The sequence below is a fragment of the Myotis myotis genome, unplaced genomic scaffold (assembly GCF_014108235.1).
Source record: "Myotis myotis isolate mMyoMyo1 unplaced genomic scaffold, mMyoMyo1.p scaffold_m19_p_16, whole genome shotgun sequence".
Classification (NCBI taxonomy): Eukaryota; Metazoa; Chordata; class Mammalia; order Chiroptera; family Vespertilionidae; genus Myotis; species Myotis myotis.
In genome coordinates, this window is record NW_023416320.1 from 10,151,219 (window position 1) to 10,172,184 (window position 20,966).

Here is a 20,966-nt window from a genome sequence, read left to right on the forward strand (position 1 = left end):
TTGCAGTGATCTTTGGGAAAAGCGAGGAAAATGGGCTGAGAATGGCTTATGCTGGGCTTCGAAAGTATTGGTGGTGGTCCTTTTTTAAACCCTGAGTATACATGAATAGCTTCTTTGATAACTATGAAGTAGTTAATAATAAACTGGGTTTGATGGGTAACTTAATTCCAGGTGTTATCCTCAACAAATTTCATCACCTGTCAATATTTTTCTAGGCACATTTTGTTGGGGGAGATGTTTGTCACTTATTGATTTTCCTGTCTTTATATTTGTAGGAGATTCCATTTAACTATGAGCAAAACTTGTTGTTGTTGTTAATCCTCACATGCGGATATTTTCCCCCCATTGCTTTTCAGAGACAGTGAAGGGGGTGGGGAAGGGGGAGAGAGAGAAACATTGATGTGAGAGAGAGTCACATCAACTGGTTGCCTCCTGCATGTACCCCCCACTGGGGGTGGGGAGCAAACCAGCAACCCAGGTATGTGCCCTTGACCAGGAATTCTACCCACAACCCTTGGTGAGTGGGCTGATGCTTTAACCACTTAGGAACATGGGTCAGGTGAATGAGCAACATTTTTTCAATGGAAGGGGAAACCTTTCACTTAAGGCTCTACCACAGACTGCATTACTAAAGTCTCTAACAAAAAGACTTAAATGTTATAGGGCATTTTTACATAGAGTGTACCAAAATTCTCCTCCTCCCCACTGTGCAGTTCCCCTATTACTAAGATCCTTCATTAGTGTGATACATTTGTTACAATTGATGACTTCTCTAGTTTATATTAGGCTTCGCTTGGGGTTGTGCATTCCATGGTTCTTGACAATTGCATAATGACACGTATCCACCATTACGGTATCACACAGAATAGTTTCCCCGCCTTAAAAACTCCTGTGCTCCACCTATGCATCCCTCACCTTCCATGTCCCCCAAATCCTTGGCAACCACTAATCTTTTTTGTTTTTTGGCCTTTTCCAGGATGTCATACAGTTGGGATCATGCTGTATGTAGCCTTTTAGACGAAGTCAGAAATAAGTTTTGAGAAAAAAATAGTTGGCATTTTAACTTCATGGTCCCATATCTTTAATCAGGTAATGTGCTCTAATGTAGAAATTAAACTGTTAAAAAAAATAAGAGAACAGAATCACACCATGGAAAATCTGCATGTCTACTTTATTTCCATTAGAAAAATATTAGCTATATAGAATTTTGGTCCACTTTCTTCTCCTTTACGTCTACCATTCAAACTTAAATTTTTAATTTTACTCAAGTAAAAGCAGAATCATATATCTGACATGAGAATTGAATATTTCACAACATTAAATTAAAAGGGTTTAACTGAATTAGCTATACTCTTTTTTTCTCACTTATGAGTATGCATAAATGAAATTTATATCACTAACCGGATTCATCACCTCATTTTCAATTCATGTTCAATTGCCCTTATTATAATGGTATTTCCATAATACTTCAGATATTTTAGTCAGTCTTATACTTTCCAACATCGATTGTAAAAATTAAGATGTTAATTCACAAAAATTATTAGAATTCCAGACTCAGTAACCCCGGGCCCACTTATAGTCATGCTGATGTGAGAGGGCCTTGGACAGCTACGGCTTCAATCTCAACACGGCCTCCCTGTGAGGAAAAGGAACGGGCAATGTGAAGGCCATTGTTTACGAATTAGGAGAGCGCCATAATGCCTACGAAAAACATACAGCAATACAGCATTTTTAACATTAAACTTCTTTTTGTTGTTAAATACGGTTTTATTGATTTTTAGAGAGAGAGGAAGGGGGAGAGATAGAAACATCGATGAGAGAGAACAGCATCCATCAGCTGCCTCCTGCATGCACCCCTACTGGGGATGGCGCCCGCAAACTGGGCATGTGACTGACTGGGAATCAAACCGGTGACCTTTTGGTTCGTGGGTCGACACTCAACTGCTGAGCCCCGCCAGCTGGGCTAACATTGAACTCTTCAAAGAAGGCAAGGAGAGGGAGACCTTCACTGCGAGCCTCTGAAAGGCGGGCGGCCATGCTGATCGCGTTCGTGTGCATCAGCTCCTGTGGCTCGCACAGCGGCTGTCAGACAGGGTTCTCTCCTCAGTTCAGAGGTTGACACACTGATGTTAGAGAGGTTATTCAGCCTGTCCCAGGACACAAAGCTAAATGGTCGAGGTTCACACCCACACCTGTGCCTCCAAGTTCAGAGCGCCTGCTGCTATACCCATCTATACTAATAATAGAGGAATATGCAAATTGTCTGGGACACCGTCACAGTAACAGTAATGACCGAACAGCAGGCTGTGTGGAGCTGGCAGGGGGGTTAGTGAGGGATGACCAAATGACTGAATAGCAGGCTGCGTGGGGTGACCAGGCCGGTGGGGGGGTGGGGTACAGTTAGGGGCGATCAGGCAGGCAGGCAGATGAGCAGTTAGGAACCAGCGGTCCCGGATTGTGAGAGGGATGTCCGACTGCCTAAACCGGAAGTCGGACATCCTCTTAATCTCTGCCACCCCATGCATGTAATACTGAGTGTTTCCTTTTAGACCTTAAGTCCCTGGAAAGCTGGAACTGCTGCTTCTTTTAAAGGAGTTTCCTGCTACAGGGCTTAGTTTGTTCTCTTCAGAAAGCAGTGTAGATAGAAATTTAAAATTGTGCACATTAGACATCTTAAGGTGTACTTACTCTAGGCAAAGCAGCAACCTGGTAAGCAGCTCTCGCGGGAAAATGGCTCTTGAAATCTGCATGTAACAGAATTGCGTTTTAGCTCTCAGATGCTGTATTGGTACCCAGCCCTGCAGAACCTGAGCTCTGGGAAGCGCTTCACAGGCTTCTTGGTCCTTAGATACGTGCGACACCAGACAAAGGAGTCACACTCGTGTTTGTTTGGTAAAATATTTTGCCATATGAGTCCTATGCAATATTCTAGTACTTTTTAAAATGTCTTTGTTTTCGGGGGGGAAAGTGAAAATACTCACTTTGATCTTATTTGATGTGAAGGGGGTTATTTTTAAAGTTATAAAACAATTATCTAAATGGGGAAGAGCTGCCCATCCCCAGCGATTCTGGCAGGCACCGCGTCTGTCACTTCGGTTTCCTCTAGCCATTTCTTCACCATAGTACAAAATGATGCTTTTTCCAAGTTACACCTTAGTCTCATCTCACCAGTTGGTAGGGACACCCATATTCTCCATGAAGACAACAATGTTAATAGATAGATAACATTTACTAAGTGCTTCCAACACAATGGCATCTGTTCTAATATGTTTATATAGTTGTATTGACTCTCTGAGGCATTCCAACAACCCTATTAGGTTTTATCCCTGTTTTATATATGAGGAAGCCAAGCACAGAAATGTTCAGTCACTAAACAGTTGATGATTCTGAGAGCCAAAAAAGAGATGGTGGCTAGACCATATCATAGTGATAATAAATACAATCTATGTTCAAAAACCATTAGGAGGGCTTAAAAAGCCTGATAAAGGTGTAACAAAATTAAGCTTTAGGAAAATGGATTTATAGGGCTGTAGTACATTATTCTAGGGAATAGAATATAAATAAATGTCTTGGATTTTCTCATGGAGGCACACTATATGACCATTTTTTTTTTAGCATCTCCTCTCTTAATTCATAATGCATACTCATTGAAGCTAATACATTCATTTCTATTTAAAATGGAAAATGGCAATAAAACTGAATTACTTACACTCTTTGTAGATATCATTGACAGTATTGAAGTCATTTATGTCAGCCAGCAAAACAGTTGTTTTGACCACTAGAAGATACATACATTGTCATTACGGTTAGCTTTTTGGTCTAATCCAAAACATTACTTAAAAAACAATGTATAGTTCTATGACTGTCTTGATTAAAATGGGACTGAAATTAAAATTATTTTAATAAGCAACAAAGATATGGCATGACATATTATGGGATGTCATGTGTTCTCCAAAGAGAGCAAAGAAATACCCAACAGAAACGGGAGTAATACCAAGTTGCTCACCATTACTGAAGTCACAGCCTGCAGCTTTCAGAATTTCACCCATGTTTGTAAGAGCCTGTGAAGCAAGGCAAGAAGGCCTAAGGCATGGATGTTACATTAAAGCAGTAATTCCATCCAATCAATCATCTTTTGCTAATACTTCCTTCAATTGCTTATGTTGCAGAAAAATGTCCCTCTTTTAGGAAATTATACTCTTTCTAGGCCACCTCTAAATAAATCTAAAATAAATCACACTAGATCTATACAACTAAATTAATATGAAAAGGTCAACACATACAGAGTTACATGATGAAATAAAACCAAGATGCAGAATAGCATGCACAATAAGTCATAAGTGTGTGTGTGTGTGTGTGTGTGTACATTTATGCCGGGGTAGGCAATGACTGTCTGTGGAAGGACATACTGGTATAAAGAACAATAATGAAGGAACCTGGGAAGAGGGGGACTAAGGGTGGGATATATCTTTTCACTGCATATTCTTTTTATAGCTTTTGAATTTTTTGCCTCATTTATGTGTTACCTATTTAGATTAATTATTTTTTAAAGAACAAAAAAAATCATCAAATATTATAATGTGACTAGTAAAGCAGAGAGGAAGAATGAATTGACAAAATAATGTTAAAGACAAAGGTGAAAAATTGGTGTTTTTCCAAAGGCCAGAGTGCCAAACATATATAATTTACTAATACTTATTGATTTTTTGAGAAAAAGGAAAAAGAACTCTTCAAAATCAAATATTACTTTAAAAGAAAACATGTTTTAATGCCTGTTAGCTCATACTTATGGTAGCAAAGTGATAGAGCATAGGAACCCCAGAAATCATTTCTGTTTTAGTTTACTGAACTTCACACATTCTAGCACTGAGGAAGCGACTTTTTATTCACAAAAGGAGATCATGGCTCATCCCATTTCAGGCAGATCATTCAATTGGAGGAAGGCCAAGAAGCGATTCACTTATAAGAATTATTGAACTGCCCAGCCAGTGTGGCTCAGTAGTTGAGCATCAACCTATGAACCAGGAGGCTGTGGTTTGATTCCAGGTTGGGGTACATACCTAGGGTTGTGGGCTCGATCCCCAATGGGAGGCATGCAGGAGGCAGCTGTCAATGATGATTCTCTTTCATCATTTGTGTTTCTATTCTCTCTCCCTCTCCCTTCCTTTCTGAAATCGATAAAACTATATTTTTAAAAAATTAAAAAGGTAGACCAGTTTAGGAAGCTTTTTTTAAAAAAAATTATGATTTAACCGGATCTTTATGGATATTACAAATGACTCCATGAATGCATTAAATTATAACTTAATTCCACTTATTGGATTAAACTGTATTCCCCAGTATTACTTAGAAAACATACTGCATGTAATCTTTGATATTTTTCTCTTACTAACAAATGCTGACTTCTACTTCTGTGGTGGTGAGGTTGTTTATGTGCGTCAGTGGTCCTGATAAAAAAAATTTCCCAATCCTATGGAAGTGGCAAGGTGCTATCTGATTTCATTAATTCAGGGGCTCCCACCCCCAGTTTTATTAAAATATAATTGACATATAACATTGTACTAGTTGTAGGTGTATAACATGATAATTTGATAGAAGTATTATTGTGAAATGATTACTATAATAAGCTTAGTTAACAGCCAGTAATTCAGATTTAAAGTCACTTTGGAAGGAATAATCTTTTTGTTTGTATATTTGTTTTACTGGTTGGTTGTTAAATGATTCATTAAATTTCCAACTTTTGCCCTGACTGGGTAGCTCAATACGATAAGGTTGCAAGTTCGATCCCTGGTCAGGGCACATACAAGAATCAACGAATAAATGCATAAACAAGTTAGAATAGCAAATAGATGTTTCTCTCTCTCTCTCTCTCTCTCCCCCTCTCTCTCTCTCTCTCTCTCTCCCTTTCTCTCCCTCCCTCCCTCCCTCTCCTTCTCCCTCTCCCTCTCCCCCCCTTTCTCTTTCTAAAATCAATTTTAAAAAATTAATTTTTCCCCCCTTTCTACTGACATGCAATTGTCTTAAATCAATCAGTAAGTAACTTAAAAAGCATTTATCTGGTAATTTATCTAAAACAAACCAGCCAAGTGGGTTTTTAATACTCCTCAAAATTAAAAAGTAATAGGGAAGAAAACATCAAATGTGGAAAATGACCTACTTGTTTAGCTTCCTCTTTCACCCCTCCTGGCACAAGCTGTCCACTGGAAGGGTCCATGCCCAGCTGTCCTGAGATGTAAAGGGTCCTGTCGACTAACACAGCTTGACTGCAGTGAACAGATAGATAAAATAGAAACAGAAAATGCAGGGCTGAAAGATTTCTTTGCTAGGACACAAGCACAAAATGTAAAATTAAAAAAATGATCAACTTTATTAAAATTGAAACCTTTTGCTTACTGAAAAATGTCATCAGGAAAACGAAACACAAGTCACACGGAGAAAATATTTGTAAAACATATACCTTAAAAAGGACTTGTCTACAGAATGTATAAAAAAACTCTTATAACAATAATACGAAGACAAATAACCCAATAAAAAATGGGCAAATGAAGTATAAATAGTTTATGTTCCGTTTTCATTGTTGCTACATATGGAGATATACCAGTTTTTCATGGAAAAGAATTAAGGAAAATTTACCATGCCATCTGTATTTATGCAGAGTCTCGTTTAAATGGAAACATGTTTTAAAAATACAATAAAAAAGAAAAAGTAGGACAAAAATTGTGTGTCCTCTGATCTTGCTCTAAAGATTGAGTGTGCAGGGATACAATGCTTTTTCTTGCTGGCAAGGTTCTTGCTAATAGAAGCCAGAACCAACAAAGCTGGAGAAGCCTCTATGTCTGCCCAGCCAGGAAGTATCTGGGCAGTAGGCACTGTTTTGCTAAGAAGGTGGCTTAATTTTAAAAAGGCTAGAACCTTCCCTAAATCTGTTTTCACCCCAACACAAAAGCCTTGTTTTACAAAATCGTGTAAGCAAGATTAATGATATGATAGGAGAGATTCACCCCAACACAAAAGCCATATTTTACAAAATCTTGTAAGCAATTCGTGATATGATAGGAGAGGCCTTGGTGAAGCTCTCTGAACTCTGGATGATTTGTGATTGGGAGCGGAACAATGAAGGCCTCTTTCGGTGACATTCTTCAAGTCTCTCAAGTCAAGGCTTTAAAGGAATTGTTATGTGAAAGTAATGCTGTTTTCTTTCAGCATGTACCCGAATGGAATTCTGATGCTTCTTAGTGAAGCTGGTTCTCTTTTTTGTCCTTTCAGAGCATGCTGATGCCATCAAGAATTGTTTTGCGAACCCACCTTGGAAACGGGAAAGACCATAGAGATCAAACAGTGAAACGTGGCTTGTCATTAAAACCGCCGGAGCGCCTGGTAACACGGCTGGTTTTGCTGCTTTGGTGAAGGAAGGCGCTCCCTAGGTCGCTGTGAATCACTGCTTTTACATTAGCATCAAAGACTGGCCTAATGATCATGAAAGAAGTCTTTCCATTGTCTTAAGAGCCACACTTTATTTGAATCACTGACCTGTTAAGAGCTTCTCTAAAAAAAATAAATTACAAAAAGGGAGAATATAAAGTTGTTTTCTATTGCAGATAAATTCACTGATTCTCCAAAGAACAAGCCTCTTTGCTCTGTGGAATTTGGAGGCCACTTGCCGCTTATGTAAAACTTGGTGAATCAGGGAGCCCAGAAAGCTTGTAGCAGTCTACGGGATTGTTTCGGCCACCGGGGTGTTAAAAACCATTGTGCTCACTGCTCCAGCTCTTTATTTAAGAGAAACAGTAGCACCCTTCTAACTGATGTTGATTTTTGTGGAATTAATTTTAATTTTCTTTTAATTCTAATATTCCTCCTAGTCTAAGCATCCTTTTTAAATTGGGAGAGTTTAATCTGTTTAAAATAATGTGTTCATTCATATACTTAATTATTTCTGTTATCTTATTCTTAGCTTTTCCATGTCTTATTCTTTGACTCTCCCCTTTTCTGACTTCTGAAGTATTGATTGAGTTTTTCTTATTTCCTAAAATTCTGGTTTGGCAATAACATATTTTTTCTAATTTAGTAATTACTCTTGCATTATTACATACATATTTGACTTAAATTCTCACGTTTATCCAGCTTCCTCTGAGTAGTACGAGGACTTAGAACTCCAACTCAGCTCTCCTCTCCTGTTAGTTCTATTTTAGTTCTACCGCATTTCCACTTCACCTCTTCCCAAGCCCCTAGCCCCCAACTTCGTATATTTTTAGTTTCTTCACAGTCAGGCTTATTTAGATTTACTTACATGATTTTTTGCACACACTCCTTATTGCGGTATAGTGTGTGTGTGTGTGTGTGTGTGTGTGTTTCCAGCAGGGGCTTGTTTATATTATTTTTTTTCCACTTTGAAGAATTCTTTATGGTCCTCTGCCTTGGTCATTGCTGACTTGGTGTTTGCTGTCAGTGATGTCTTGCCTTTCTAGGTAGTCTGTTTCCTCCCTGTTTGATGTTAAGGGTTTCTCTCTGCCTTTGATGTGTTCTGCATACAGTATAACACAAGGCCCCAGGACATGCAGCAACCTTTCTTACTGCTTTGCCAGGCTAGTGGAGTTTCCTAGTCCTCTTCCACCGCTTCTCACTGTAGCCCTTCCTAGGCTGTTGAGGGGTCTCTTCCCAGTACCTCAAACTTACACACCCAGGACATTGTCTTCTAAAGTAGGAATTTTAGGACTCCAGCCCCTAGGGCCTGTATCTAGGTCTCAAATCCCCATGGACTTCATATTTCAGCTCATTCTTTTGGCTCTGATTCGATTTCTCTGTTTGTTCCTGGCACTTGGGACTCTCCCTTTTCAGATTCACCATTTAAAATGTGTTTAACAGGAGGAGAAATGGCCTTGAAAACAAGAGTTCTTTTCTTTCTTTCTTAAGAGTTATTTTCTAGTGGAATCAAAGACTCTGAGACAAGGAGACTTTCAGAGTGCTATTGTAAGTGTTAGCTGAAGTGTATAATATGCCCACAGCTCTAACTTCTTACTGATTGCTTGTCTGCCTAGTCTGCCCAGGGACTTCAAGGGCTCTTTCTCATATATGCGTTACCTGTTGAACTTGAGGAGTCTGTTGAAGCCTGTGATCATCTCAGGCATGTCCAGATTATATCGGACTAACTACTCTAGAAAGAGTATGCGATGCTTCTGTAAACTGATCTTTCTACAGAAAAACTCTGCCATGATCTAAGGCAGCGGTTCTCCCAGGGCGTCCCTGAATCCTCAGAAGCCACATTACCTGGGATGGTACAGTGCACACTGTTCCCATGCCATTGGTTAGACATCTTCTTCATCATGATTCTTAAGTTAAAGTTTGAGAAAATGTTTGAACTCAGGGTGGTCCAGTGATGGATACTTTGAATAAATAGGTGAAGTATGAAAAAAAAGTGGGCAAATGATTTGAACAGATAAAAGAAGACCTATGAAGAGCTAGGGAGTTCTGCATATGAAAGACACCCAACATATTAGCTATTTACAGAAATGTAAACCAGAACCACAATAAGACACCACCACACACAATAGGACATGATTGACAGTAAATATTGGTGAGGATGTGGGGCTCCTGGAACCCTCATACATTGTTGATGGGAATGTAAATAGTATAGACACTTTGGAAAATAGTTTGGCAGTTTCTTAAAATTTTAACATACAATCCAGCATTTTCTTTCCCAGGCAAGAAAAATTAAAAGTCTAAAGACTTTACATGAATATTAAGAACATCATTATTATTGACAGCAAAAATTAAAATTTTTTTAAAACAACCACAGATAGATTCAACTAAAGGCTATATATTATTTGATTCTATTTATATGAAATTCTAGAAAAGATAAAGGAATAGCAGCAGAAATTAGACTATTGGCTGCCTGGGCCCATAGGAACAAGGGAATTTTTCTTTTGCGGGGGGGGGGGGGGGGGGGGGAATGTTTAAAAAATTTTTTCCTTTATACTTTTAAATATAAAATTTATAATTTTTTAAACAAGAGAACATTCACATGGTTCAAACATCCAGAAACTATACAAAGAATCACAGTGTAAAGTCTCTCTTCTATCCTTATCCTCTATCTTTTCAGTTCCCAGCCCTACAGATAACCATTACTCTTCTCTATACATTCTCCCAAAGTTTCCTCATGCACATGTGAATAAAAATGTTCTCTCCCCATTTACACTACACCTAGTATGCTTTATTCACTCCACAGTATATCATGATTTTCCCAGACATATACAGGGTGTCTCCCAAAAATGTATAAACACTTCAACAACTGATAGCTCAATTCAGAAAATGAAATGTATTTTAATAAACACTGCGTTTATAATTATTCAAAGTGTGTGTATACATTTTGGGGGGACAACTCCATGTGTAGACTGCTTCCTCATTCTTTTGACAGTGGCACATTTCATTGTCTGCATCTACTTTAACTATTTACATTGATTCCAATATTTTGCTACTGTAAACACAACTACATTGAAAACCATCTCTCTCTCTCACACACACACACACACACACACACACACACACACACACACACGTTTTTCCTAAGCAAAGCTAAGCCTTTCTGTCTTCTGAGCCCCAGAGGTCCTCTGGTAAAGCCTTTCTTATACCAGGCACAGGGGGATATAGTTAGTTCTATTCTTATCCTAACTCCCGGGTGTGCCCGACTGTAAACTCCTTGAAGGCAGGGGCAGTGCCTTCTTATGTCTCTGGCTGTGCAGGGCCTAGGTCAGGGGTCCTCAAACTTTTTAAACGGGGCCAGCTCACTGTCCCTCAGACCGTTGGAGGGCCGGACTATAGTTTAAAAAAAACAACTATGAACAAATTCCTATGCATACTGCACATATCTTATTTTGAAGTAAAAAAACAAAAACGGGAACAAATACAATATTTGTATTTGCATGTGGCCTGCGGGCCGTAGTTTGAGGACCCCTGGCCTGGGTGATTCCTTACACATAGCGGGAACATGGTAACTTCTTGATGTTTTGTTCTCTAACCACTTGGCAGCTTCAACAACCTGGACTTTCACTAAAGTATCTTTTTTGGAGGACCTACTGGCTTTTAGTGTGGGTTGTGGAGAACTGAAGAGGTTAACTTTAAACTTGGTAACAGGATTTAGACAGTCTGGGAATTCTTCTCCACCATCTGGCTTCACCCTAGCCCACACATAGGTAACTGCTGAGTTTGTTAATGTGTCAGCTTTTCTTGGGTTAAATAGTACTGCCAGCTAGCATTGTCTTTATTAACTGTTCTGTGCAGAATGAGGCTATCCTCGGCCCTTCAAAAAGTACCTTTAACCTTCCCCATATCTGAAATGTAGTTTAAGCCCATACGCATTATCATTAAAATATTTTTTCCACCATAAAAAGGAACTCATTTATTCTCAGAAAATCTAAAATAAGCCCTGGACTTCTGAGATGATCAGAGCTATGTGAGTTATCTCTTTTTTTTTTTTTAAATCCTCTGATGAGGATTTTTTTTTAAAATATATTTTATTGATTTTTTACAGAGAGGAAGGGAGAGAGATAGAGAGTTAGAAACACCGATGAGAGAGAAACATCGATCAGCTGCCTCCTGCACATCTCCTACTGGGGATGTGCCCGCAACCCAGGTACATGCCCTTGACCGGAATCGAACCTGGGACCTTTCAGTCCACAGGCCGACGCTCTATCCACTGAGCCAAACCGGTTTCGGCGAGTTATCTCTTATGAGTTAGTAGAGGTTGTTCACAAACATAACTGGATAGCTGACACGTCCTGGGCATAAGAATCCTACCTATAGACAAGTCATTAGGCTCCAGAAAATGTAAAAGCATGTTGTTCTACAACCAAGTCAAAGGGTAATAAAACTCTTCAAAAAAAACCTGGTATTAATTCTCACATCATAATCTGTGCCTCCTGGACCATCACTTCAACATTATTACTATTGGATGGTGTGCTAGCAAAAGCAATGCAATAGCAACGTGGTGTGGCAATCTCTCAAGGTTCTGACCTGAAGTCTCCCTGAAATGTGCTGACTGATTAGCTAATTAGTGACAACACCCCATCCATCCCAATGCCAGGGACTGAAAGTTCAACACATCTGAATTCCTCCTGGAGAGGACCCAGAATTTTCAAAAAGTGCACTCCATGCACCAAAACTCTTGTTTCCAAATGGTTATAAAACGTGTCCAATTCACTTCTTCAGGATATAAATTGTTAGTTGGAATTTTTTTTTCTCCATAAAATATTGAAAACTCGTACCATGTGAAGTGGCCTTGTATCATCTTTGGATACAGAAAAGCACAAGATGCACAATGTCCCGAAAAGTCCCCACACAATGAGCTCTGGTTGATGGCTTTCCCCTCGTCCTACTTGCATATTCTCATAAAGATTCCTCTTTTTTGTTGCAGCTTTACAGGTAGTTGAGCCCTGCCTTTGAATCAATCAGGGATATTACTCTCATGCTTTCTTTCTTGAACAAAGTACATACTGGAAGAAGGTGTACGCTCCAGGCTTTATAATCCTCTACCCCTTTTTTTAAAAAAATGTGTTGATTTCAGAGAGAGGGACAGGGCGAGAGGGATAGAAACATCAATGATGAGAGAGAATTATTGATCGACTGCCTTTTGCATGCTCCCTACTGGGGATCGAGGAGGAAGTCTGGGCATGTGCCTGGACTGGGAATTGAACCGTGACCTCCTGGCTCATGGGTTGACATTCAACCACTGAGTCACATCAGCCGGGCTATAACCCCTTTGTTTTTGTTAAGGGTCACGGAAGTAAAACCATTGGGTGATTGAGGGAGAAGGATCAGGGCAGAAGAAAAAAGATGACTGATTTTTACTTTTATTGTATACTCCCTTAACTATTCTTAATGTCTTCTCAAATTACTATAATTCTCTTCTTAAGAGAGATCTGATCTGTGTCAAGAGAAAAGATATTTGTGATGTGCTAAACAAACCTGTGGAGGTGAATTAGCAGCATGACTAACTTAGCCATTGCTGCCAGTCACCTCCAGACAAGTATAAAAAAATAAAAAAGAGGGAGAGAGATCTGATCATGTTACTTCCTCTTTAAAAACATGTGATGGCTCCTCACTGCATACCAAATAGAGTTTATACTCTTTAGTTTATTATTGGAAACCATCACAATCCAGACTTGGCTAAAAGCTAATTTTTAGCAAAAAGCAAAACAAAAATTCAAAGTCTAACTCCTACCCAGTGTTTCCCAAAGTTCAAATGTAAGTCATACATAAACACTGAGTCACAGCAAGGAAAGGATTCCTTTTCGATTCTTCTCCTTCATCTGAAAAACGAGGCTGGGAAGTACCTGTGCACATACAGCACTTAGAACAGTGCCTAGTGCTGAGCAAGCATCAGGAAGTGTTAGCGATTAGAACGTCAGTCCTCTGATTACAGGGAGAAACAACATCCCTTTCAGAAATCAAGCTAAAGAAACCTATCACCTTCACCAAAGAGAGAGCAGGCCTTGGGTTCTGAGCCCACTGCAGGATCTAGCTGGAATTTAATAACATTGTTGGTTTACTCGAGTTTATTTTTTACTGTTACCTTCTATTGGGTCGTTTTCTACTTAGAGTACGGTTGTAAAGTTGCCTTTGTAAATTAAGTAAGCCATCTCAATGACAAGTGTCAAGTAAATTATAATATAGGTGGTACACAGATTTGGCAAATGAATAAAAAAAAGAGAAAAAATGGTGCTTGGATCACTAAAACTTCCTCCACAGACCTTTATGCCATATATTCTTCTACCTCTGTGCCTCAAGTCATTTCCTTTATCTGGAATGGCTTCCCCCCATGACTTCCTGTTGATGTCTTTAACAGAGTACACGTGATCCTTGAACAATGTGAGGATAGGGGCACCCACCCCCACAACATCGGAAAAATCACGTGTAACTTCTGACTTCCCAAAACCTTAACTACTAATAGCCTACTATTGACCGAAAGAGGCCTTACAGGTGATTGACACATATTTTGTATATGTACTATAAACCGTATTCTTACAATAAAGTAAGCTAGAGAAAAGAAAATGTTATTAGGAAAATACATTTACAGTATTGAAAAAAAAGCTGTGCATAAGTGGACTCCCACCGGTCAACCCATGTTGTTCAGGGGTCAACTGTAATTTAAAAATCAAACTTTACAACAGTATTGTAATGGCAAACCCAACCTTCAAAACCCAACTCAAAGACTACCTCCCACGAGGAGTCTTCCTAAGTCTTTTTCTTCCTAAAGGTTAGCATCAATTTTTTTTTCTTTTCCTCTTTTGCCCCTTGCCCCACTCCCCACCTCCTGTACCCCTCACTGCCTTTGCATTTTACTTCTAACCCTACGAGAACAGTTATTGCTCTGCCACACAGAAGTGCTATTTTTCATGACTGTTGGAATAGAAAAGGGAGCTAGAACTGTTCAAAACAAGCTGTCACTTTCATTCACAGACTGATCTTGGACAAGTTCACTTCAAGCTTCAGTTTTCTTTTTGTAAAATGGGAATGGGATTCAGAGAAGAAGGTGGTTGTAATGGTGCCTGCCACACAACATACTCAATTAAAATGTTTCTTTTTTTGCTTCTTACACATTTTTGTATCCCTTGAAGTGCTTGGCAGATGGTGGATACTCAATACATATCTGTCAAAGTTCATGTGTTCCCGCTGCGTAAGTTTACAAGCTGTAGTCCTTTTAACAGTGAACCAACACTATGGACTATTTTAAAAAGGAGAAATGGTTACAGAATATAGTTTAGTGAAGAATTAAAAATAACAAAAATTATATTAGGAAAGTAAAAGTCTACAGGAATGCATATAAGATCCAGTAGTTTAAAGGTTAGACATTTTAAGAAAATAAAGTCTCTTATAAAAGGAATCGACTTTTCTATTTAGCAGCGCTTCTGACAAGTGGAAATAAACATGCCCAGGACAGACTTTCTAACCAGTATGTGTATTTACCTAGAACACGCGGGCACCCTTAGAAACGATCTTAGTCATGATTTGCATTTGACTTTACTAGTGGGAAGTAAGTATGAGCAAATGAATTCAAAACATCACAAAGCATTTGTATAGGTGCTGTAAAAACTAGTATCTTAGGTAGCTGTGCAGGGATTTGCTAAGCATCTGTGCATAGGGTTTACTCCTTCGCATTAACAGAGGGTTAGCCAAACATTATGCTAAATCAGCGATTTTCAACCAGTGTGCGCAATAATTTTCAGAACACCCAATACCGGACTATTTAGTCAGGGGCACTGACCCTCTTTTCCCTTAGACTGTCAAATAACAGAAAGGACAACAGCCAACACAACATCATCTGTCCAGAGTTAATGAATCAAAACGATACCTAATTTTTTTTTTTTTTTTTGGCCAGACTGGCAAAAGTATATTTTTTGGTGTGCCACAGAATTTTAGTAATTAGTTTATGTGCGCTATGAAATGAAAAAGGTTGAAAATGCCGGTGCTAAGTGAAAGATGTTACCAAGGACTCCATATTGTAGGATTCCATTTAGTACAGGAAATGTCCAGAACAGGCAAATCTAGAGAGACCCACAGCGGATTAGCGGTTGCCAGGGGCTGAGGGAAGAGGTGAAAGGGAGTGACTGCTAGTGGGTATAGGGTATCTTTTCCAGGTGATAAAATGTTCTGAGATCACATAGTGGCGATGGCTACACTTTTTTGTGAGTACAGTAAAAGTCACTGAATTGTACAAAGGGATGGATTTTGGGTGTATGTGAATTTAGTTCCCCAAAGCTGTTAAAAAGAAAGAAAGAAAGAAAGAAAAAAGTTCGAAAACAGACCACTTCCAACCGGAGTCACTTGCTGGCTGGCTGGCTGCTAGCGAGGCGCCCCACGTCTGGACGAAGTCCCGGGGAGCGCAGGTCCCCCTCCCATTGTGCTCCTAACTCACTGTGGGTCTCCGGGTGCGTTGCCCCCTTTCCCTGGTTAGGTTTCCTCGCGTGTTGGATGAGGTTGCGGATGAACCCCGAGGTCCTCCCCAGCTCGGATCCCGGGGGGCTCAGTCCCGTACCCCCGATCCCGCACGCCAATGGGGTCCGGCCCGCTCCACACGTTGAATTACCTGTAGGGACCAATGGCCTTTGGGGCTTTCGTGGTGCTGATCACCTTTCTGATTAAGGACGACATGGCTAACCCTTTTCTCTTCAGGCCCCTCGGAGAGAACAATCCCGTGCACTCACGCCGTTCGCGTCTCACCGCCCGGGACGAACCAGCACCGGGCAATCCCTGCAGAAACGCTCCGCCCCGGCGGGTTCGCACGGCATTCTGGGAGTTGTAGTCTCTGCGCGGCCCCGGGCCACGTGGAGGCAGCCGCCGCACGGCGCATGCGCCCTCCAGCTCGCTCGCAGCGCACGTCGTTTCGGAGGGGACTGCCGCAGAACCTTGTCATTCTGACCTGGGAAGCCCTAGTTTTCTGCCTCGGATCGACTGGCAGGTGGGTCGTGAGGGACTGGTGGTCTCTAGGGGAGCGTGTGTGTGAGGGCGAGGAGGGGGGGGAAGAGGGGGATCCCTCCCCTGGCACCAGCGCACTGCGCCCCCCACTCCCAGACCCGGCCGACCTCCCCTTTCCTCCCCTTCCCCTGCTGCCAGCTCCTGGGCCTGTCTTGCCGGCTGCACCAGCTTTGCTCCTGCCCGGAGCTCCCTGACTCTGTCATTTTGCTGCATGGCCACATTAGGCGGAGCCCTTTCTGGGAACGGGCGTGTACCCCCTCTCCTTACACCCTAAAGCAGCCATTTTCAACCTTTTTCATCTGCTGGCACACACGAACTAATTACTAAAATTCCATAGCGCGCGCACGCGGGCACACACACACACATATATAATTTTTTGGTTTTGCTGGTCTGACGAAAATAGGTCTAATTTTGATTCATTCAGACCAGGCAGCTATTGTTGTGCTGGCAGTTGTCATTTTTTATTGGCAATCTAAGGGAAAAGAGGTCAGTGTCCCTGATTACGGAGTCAGGTATTGTATGTCTTAAAAGTCCTCGCGGCACACGGGTTGAAAATCGCTGCCCTAAAGCTGCAAGGTGGGTCACTCCCAGGGGACGCGGAGAGCTGGGCGTTTTCGACCTGCCAGCCCCTCCCATGTTCCTTTCTCTTCTAGGGGCTGGGATCTGATTTCAGAAAGGCAGATGGTGCCCTAGCTGGTTTGGCTCAGTGGATAGATATTTAATAATAATAAATAATAATAATAATAATAATAATTTAAAAAAAAAGGCAGATAGTGATCTTGATCCAGCACATGGCCCCAGGGCTGTTTTCTTGGCAGGTACTCAGACATGCGGTGTCGGAAGGGGTGATAGTTGGCTGAATATGTTTTCATTCTGTTTATAGTGCATTGTAGCACGCTTCCCTCTTTCATGTATGCGTGCACGGATGCAGTCAACAAATAGATACTGAGCCCCTACTTTGTGCAAGACACCCTGCTAGGTGCTGGGGTGCAGTAGTGAAAAGGACAGGCAAGATCCCAGTCCTGCCCTGCTCCTAAAATGCAATATAAGAAAGTCCTGTTTACTCCCCCTCATTTTGTCCTACCTACTGCTAAGGTTTTGGCTTTTCTACTTCTGGCTCCAGACCTTTCAGAGCATTTTTATTGTTTCATAATGTCATCTGGTACAGTTGTGAAATATTGAAATACATATTAAATTTTTTTTCTTTTTTTAAAATATTTTTTATTGATTTTTTACAGAGAGGAAGGGAGTGGGATAGAGAGTTAGAAACATCGATCAGCTGCCTCCTGCACACTCCCCACTGGGGATGTGCCCGCAACCAAGGTACATGCCCTTGACCGGAATCGAACCTGGGACCCTTCAGTCCGCAGGCTGACGCTCTATCCACTGAGCCAAACTGGTCAGGGCTAAATTTATTTTCTTTACATTACAGTGAGAGCACATATTGTAAGGCATGTGTTGGCAAAAGTTACAGGTTATAACTGGTAGGTTATGCTATGAGTGAATTTCATTTCAAAATAGAAAACAGGTATTTGAAACTATTGAGGAAAAAAAAGGGGGGGATGTCAAGTTTGAGAATTACTGAGTAAATCCATCAGGCCCCACTAGGTTTTTGTCCTTTATTTTTCGCCCTTCAAATGGAAATTTTTTAGCTGTTACAAATTAAAGGTGCCGCTGGCCTCATCGCAGTAGTAGAAATGAAAACATCAATAATTTATGTTCAGTTTTTGTAGAGGTTATATCAGAATAGTGTGTTCTATATTTCATTGATTCAAGTGGCTTATGTTCACCTAAGAATTTTCTTTAAAAGATTTAAAATACATATATATATATATATATATATATATATATATAGTTGATTTTTTTCACAGAGAGGAAGGGAGAGGGATAGGGAGTTAGAAACATTGATGAGAGAGAAACGTCGACTTTTTGCAGTGTCAACATAGGTTTATGAATTAATTATTTGAAAGCGCAAACTGGAATGTACTAATATAGTCTCTTCCAACAATAAAACATTTTTTTCTATTGAATCAAGTTTTTGGTGTTAATACCATTCATGGCTCCCCTAGAGATTGTCCTGGTTATGAATTTCTGTAGTAAATAAGTATCACGATAACATTTTTATATCAATCCACCTATAAGAAAGATTTATTATATATTGAGTTATGAATATTTATTACATTTATTTTTGAATGGACGTTCCCTTTCCCTGTATTAATTTATTACTTTATTTCCAGAAATGTCTAACGCAAAAGAAAGAAAACATGCTAAGAAGATGAGAAACCAGCCCACCAATGTGACTTTATCCTCTGGCTTTGTGCCTGAGAGAGGTGAAAAGCACCTTAATGGAGGTGGGAAACCTTTCCGAGCTCAGAAACTAGGTGAGATACACACAGTGCTCTCTCCACTCCCATTTGGAGCAAATTGCTTTGGGTATTTTGGGGGTCATTCGTGGGCACGTGCAGAGTGGGGGAAAATTTCAGTTCACCCCAACAGATATTCTCCACTGTAATCCTTATTCCTGATAAGAGTGACATCTTTCTTTCTTTCTTTTTTTTTTTTTTTTTTAATATATTAGATCCTTCTTCTGGAACTTCACGACAGCAGCAAGCCAAAATGGCCCACTATTCACCATCTAGGCCTGATGGGAATGAGCAATCTTCCTCCAAAGTAACGTTTAGAAAGAAGGGAGGATGGAAAGCGGGTCCCGAGGGCACGTCTCAGGAGATTCCAAAGTACATAACAGGTAGGTGTTTGTAAAGAAGTGAGGTTTGGTTGCACTGTGAGCTCTTTGTTGCTCATGCAGCCAGATTTCGAACGTCCTAGCTATGTCTTGGCCCTTCCTCCCCGTATACCTCTCCTCCTCCTGTGCCAAGCCTTTCTCCCCTCCCTTTGGATTTGAGCCTGATTGCTCTCCCTTCTTCAGTTCCTCTCCTTTTCCTTACCTCTCTTCTTAAAAGCCCTTATTTGTGAACTGTTCTACTTTGTCTTAAAATCTTTTCCCCACTCTCTCTTAAAATAGGAAATGCCATTTACACCCCTCGGCATGGAATTCTCCAAAGATGAAACCAAATTTAATGCACTTTCAAGGCAACCCAGATCTTTAAATCCCCTTCTCCAGGTCCTTGCCAGCTCATCCCCCATCGCCCCACCACTCTTACCCCTACCACATGGCCCATACTTCTTGTACGGACCTTATGGGTGCTTCTCTGTATACCTTCTTAGAGGAGTTCACTTAACTTTCCCCAGTACTCTATTTACTATTTACTCTTAAAAAAAAAGTATTTTTCAATAAAGAAAACTATGGTCACATATTTGAAAAAAGAAGAAAATGTTAAGGAAAAAATTCTTGGAATCAAAACCATTGTTAAAATTTTGTTTTTTCTTTGATTTGTTTTGTTTTGTTTTTGGTACTAAAAGCTGGGATTGAACATTTTTTTGTTTTCTTGTGTGATTTATTATACTTAAAAATGGTTGTTATTGTATTGTATGTGGTTCTCTGTCTTAAAAAGCTTTTTTTTGTAATCTTGTCTTTAAAACTTTTTTATTTTTAATGAGAAAGTGGCGCCGAATTCTTATAGAAAACTTGAAAAAACAAAAGTTGAAGAATAGTTTCATAATCTTATAATACAGAAATAAGCACTAATCAGGGGTGGGGGTGGTGGGTGAATCATAAGCTCATGTACTTCAAATCTTTTTTTCTTCTGAAATGTAGCAGGACAGTGTTGATTCAAGGCTAGTTTTTAATGACAGTCCTCTTTGCTTCGACAGCGTCTACTTTTGCTCAGGCCCGAGCTGCTGAAATCAGCGCTATGTTGAAAGCAGTGACTCAGAAGTCTTCAAATTCACTGGTTTTCCAGACTCTGCCACGGCACATGAGGCGAAGAGCCATGAGCCACAATGTCAAACGCCTTCCGAGACGGCTGCAGGAGATTGCGCAGAAAGAGGTATACGGTTTACTTGGTGTAATGTTTAGGTTAGTAGTTCCTAAGAGAAAATGGGAAGTGTTCACCTAATAGAATTTGTTAAAATGAAAACCAAAAACAACAGGCTGACTTTGCATATTTTGTTCTCATGATTTATCCCCCTCCCACCTCCTTATCATCTACCAAATAGTTGTACATTACGGCTGCTTCTAACTATAACAGTTGGAACCCCCCCTTTTAAAAAATATTTTTATTGATTTTTCAGAGAGAGAGAGAGGGAGACATCAATGATGAGATTCATTGATCGGCTGTCTCCTCATGCCCCGTACTGAGGATTGAGCCTGCCACCTGGAAATTGAACCCATGACCTCCTGGTTTATAGGTCGATGCTCAACCACTGAGCCCTGCCAGCCGGGCATGGAGCCCCTTTTAATGGTGTTAAAAAGTTGACATTTCCCTGTCATATTTAAAATATAATACTGACCTTCTTACCAGATAAGCAATTTTAACTCTGCATTTTGGGCTTAGAGTTGGAAGGTTAAAAAAAAAAAAGGTAGCATCATTGCTTAG

General features: G+C 40.3%; 3 protein-coding genes across 7 annotated transcripts in view; 2 read left to right on the top strand and 1 right to left on the bottom strand.

The window, feature by feature from the left end:
* The window catches only part of ERICH5 (glutamate rich 5), a 29,313-nt gene extending 21,409 nt beyond the window's left edge, over positions 1-7,904 (top strand). For 3 of the 5 annotated variants that reach the window (XM_036337833.1, XM_036337836.1, XM_036337834.1), the window contains one exon: positions 7,267-7,902. Coding sequence is in view for 1 of the 5 variants with exons in the window: in XM_036337832.1 (XP_036193725.1) it covers positions 7,267-7,328 (62 nt within the window). In the remaining 4 variants the exon portion in view is untranslated. Of the gene's footprint in view, positions 1-7,266 lie in introns of all 5 variants that reach the window. The other 2 variants (XM_036337832.1, XM_036337831.1) reach the window with 2 other exon arrangements.
* RIDA (reactive intermediate imine deaminase A homolog) lies at positions 1,153-16,255 on the bottom strand. Its single transcript, XM_036337837.1, has 6 exons — positions 16,082-16,255; positions 6,158-6,263; positions 4,007-4,061; positions 3,710-3,778; positions 2,689-2,744; positions 1,153-1,636 (listed from the first exon to the last, which is right to left on the bottom strand). The coding sequence occupies exons 1-6, from the start codon at positions 16,144-16,146 to the stop codon at positions 1,580-1,582; spliced, it is 408 nt and encodes a 135-aa protein (XP_036193730.1). The 5' UTR covers positions 16,147-16,255; the 3' UTR covers positions 1,153-1,579.
* A 69-nt stretch (positions 16,256-16,324) lies between these two features.
* Positions 16,325-20,966, top strand: part of POP1 (POP1 homolog, ribonuclease P/MRP subunit) — a 32,787-nt gene continuing 28,145 nt past the window's right edge. The window contains exons 1-4 of the mRNA XM_036337841.1: positions 16,325-16,453; positions 18,708-18,851; positions 19,049-19,216; positions 20,242-20,417. Coding sequence (XP_036193734.1) covers positions 18,710-18,851; positions 19,049-19,216; positions 20,242-20,417 — 486 coding nt within the window. The 5' untranslated portion in view covers positions 16,325-16,453; positions 18,708-18,709. The remainder of the gene's footprint in view (positions 16,454-18,707; positions 18,852-19,048; positions 19,217-20,241; positions 20,418-20,966) is intronic.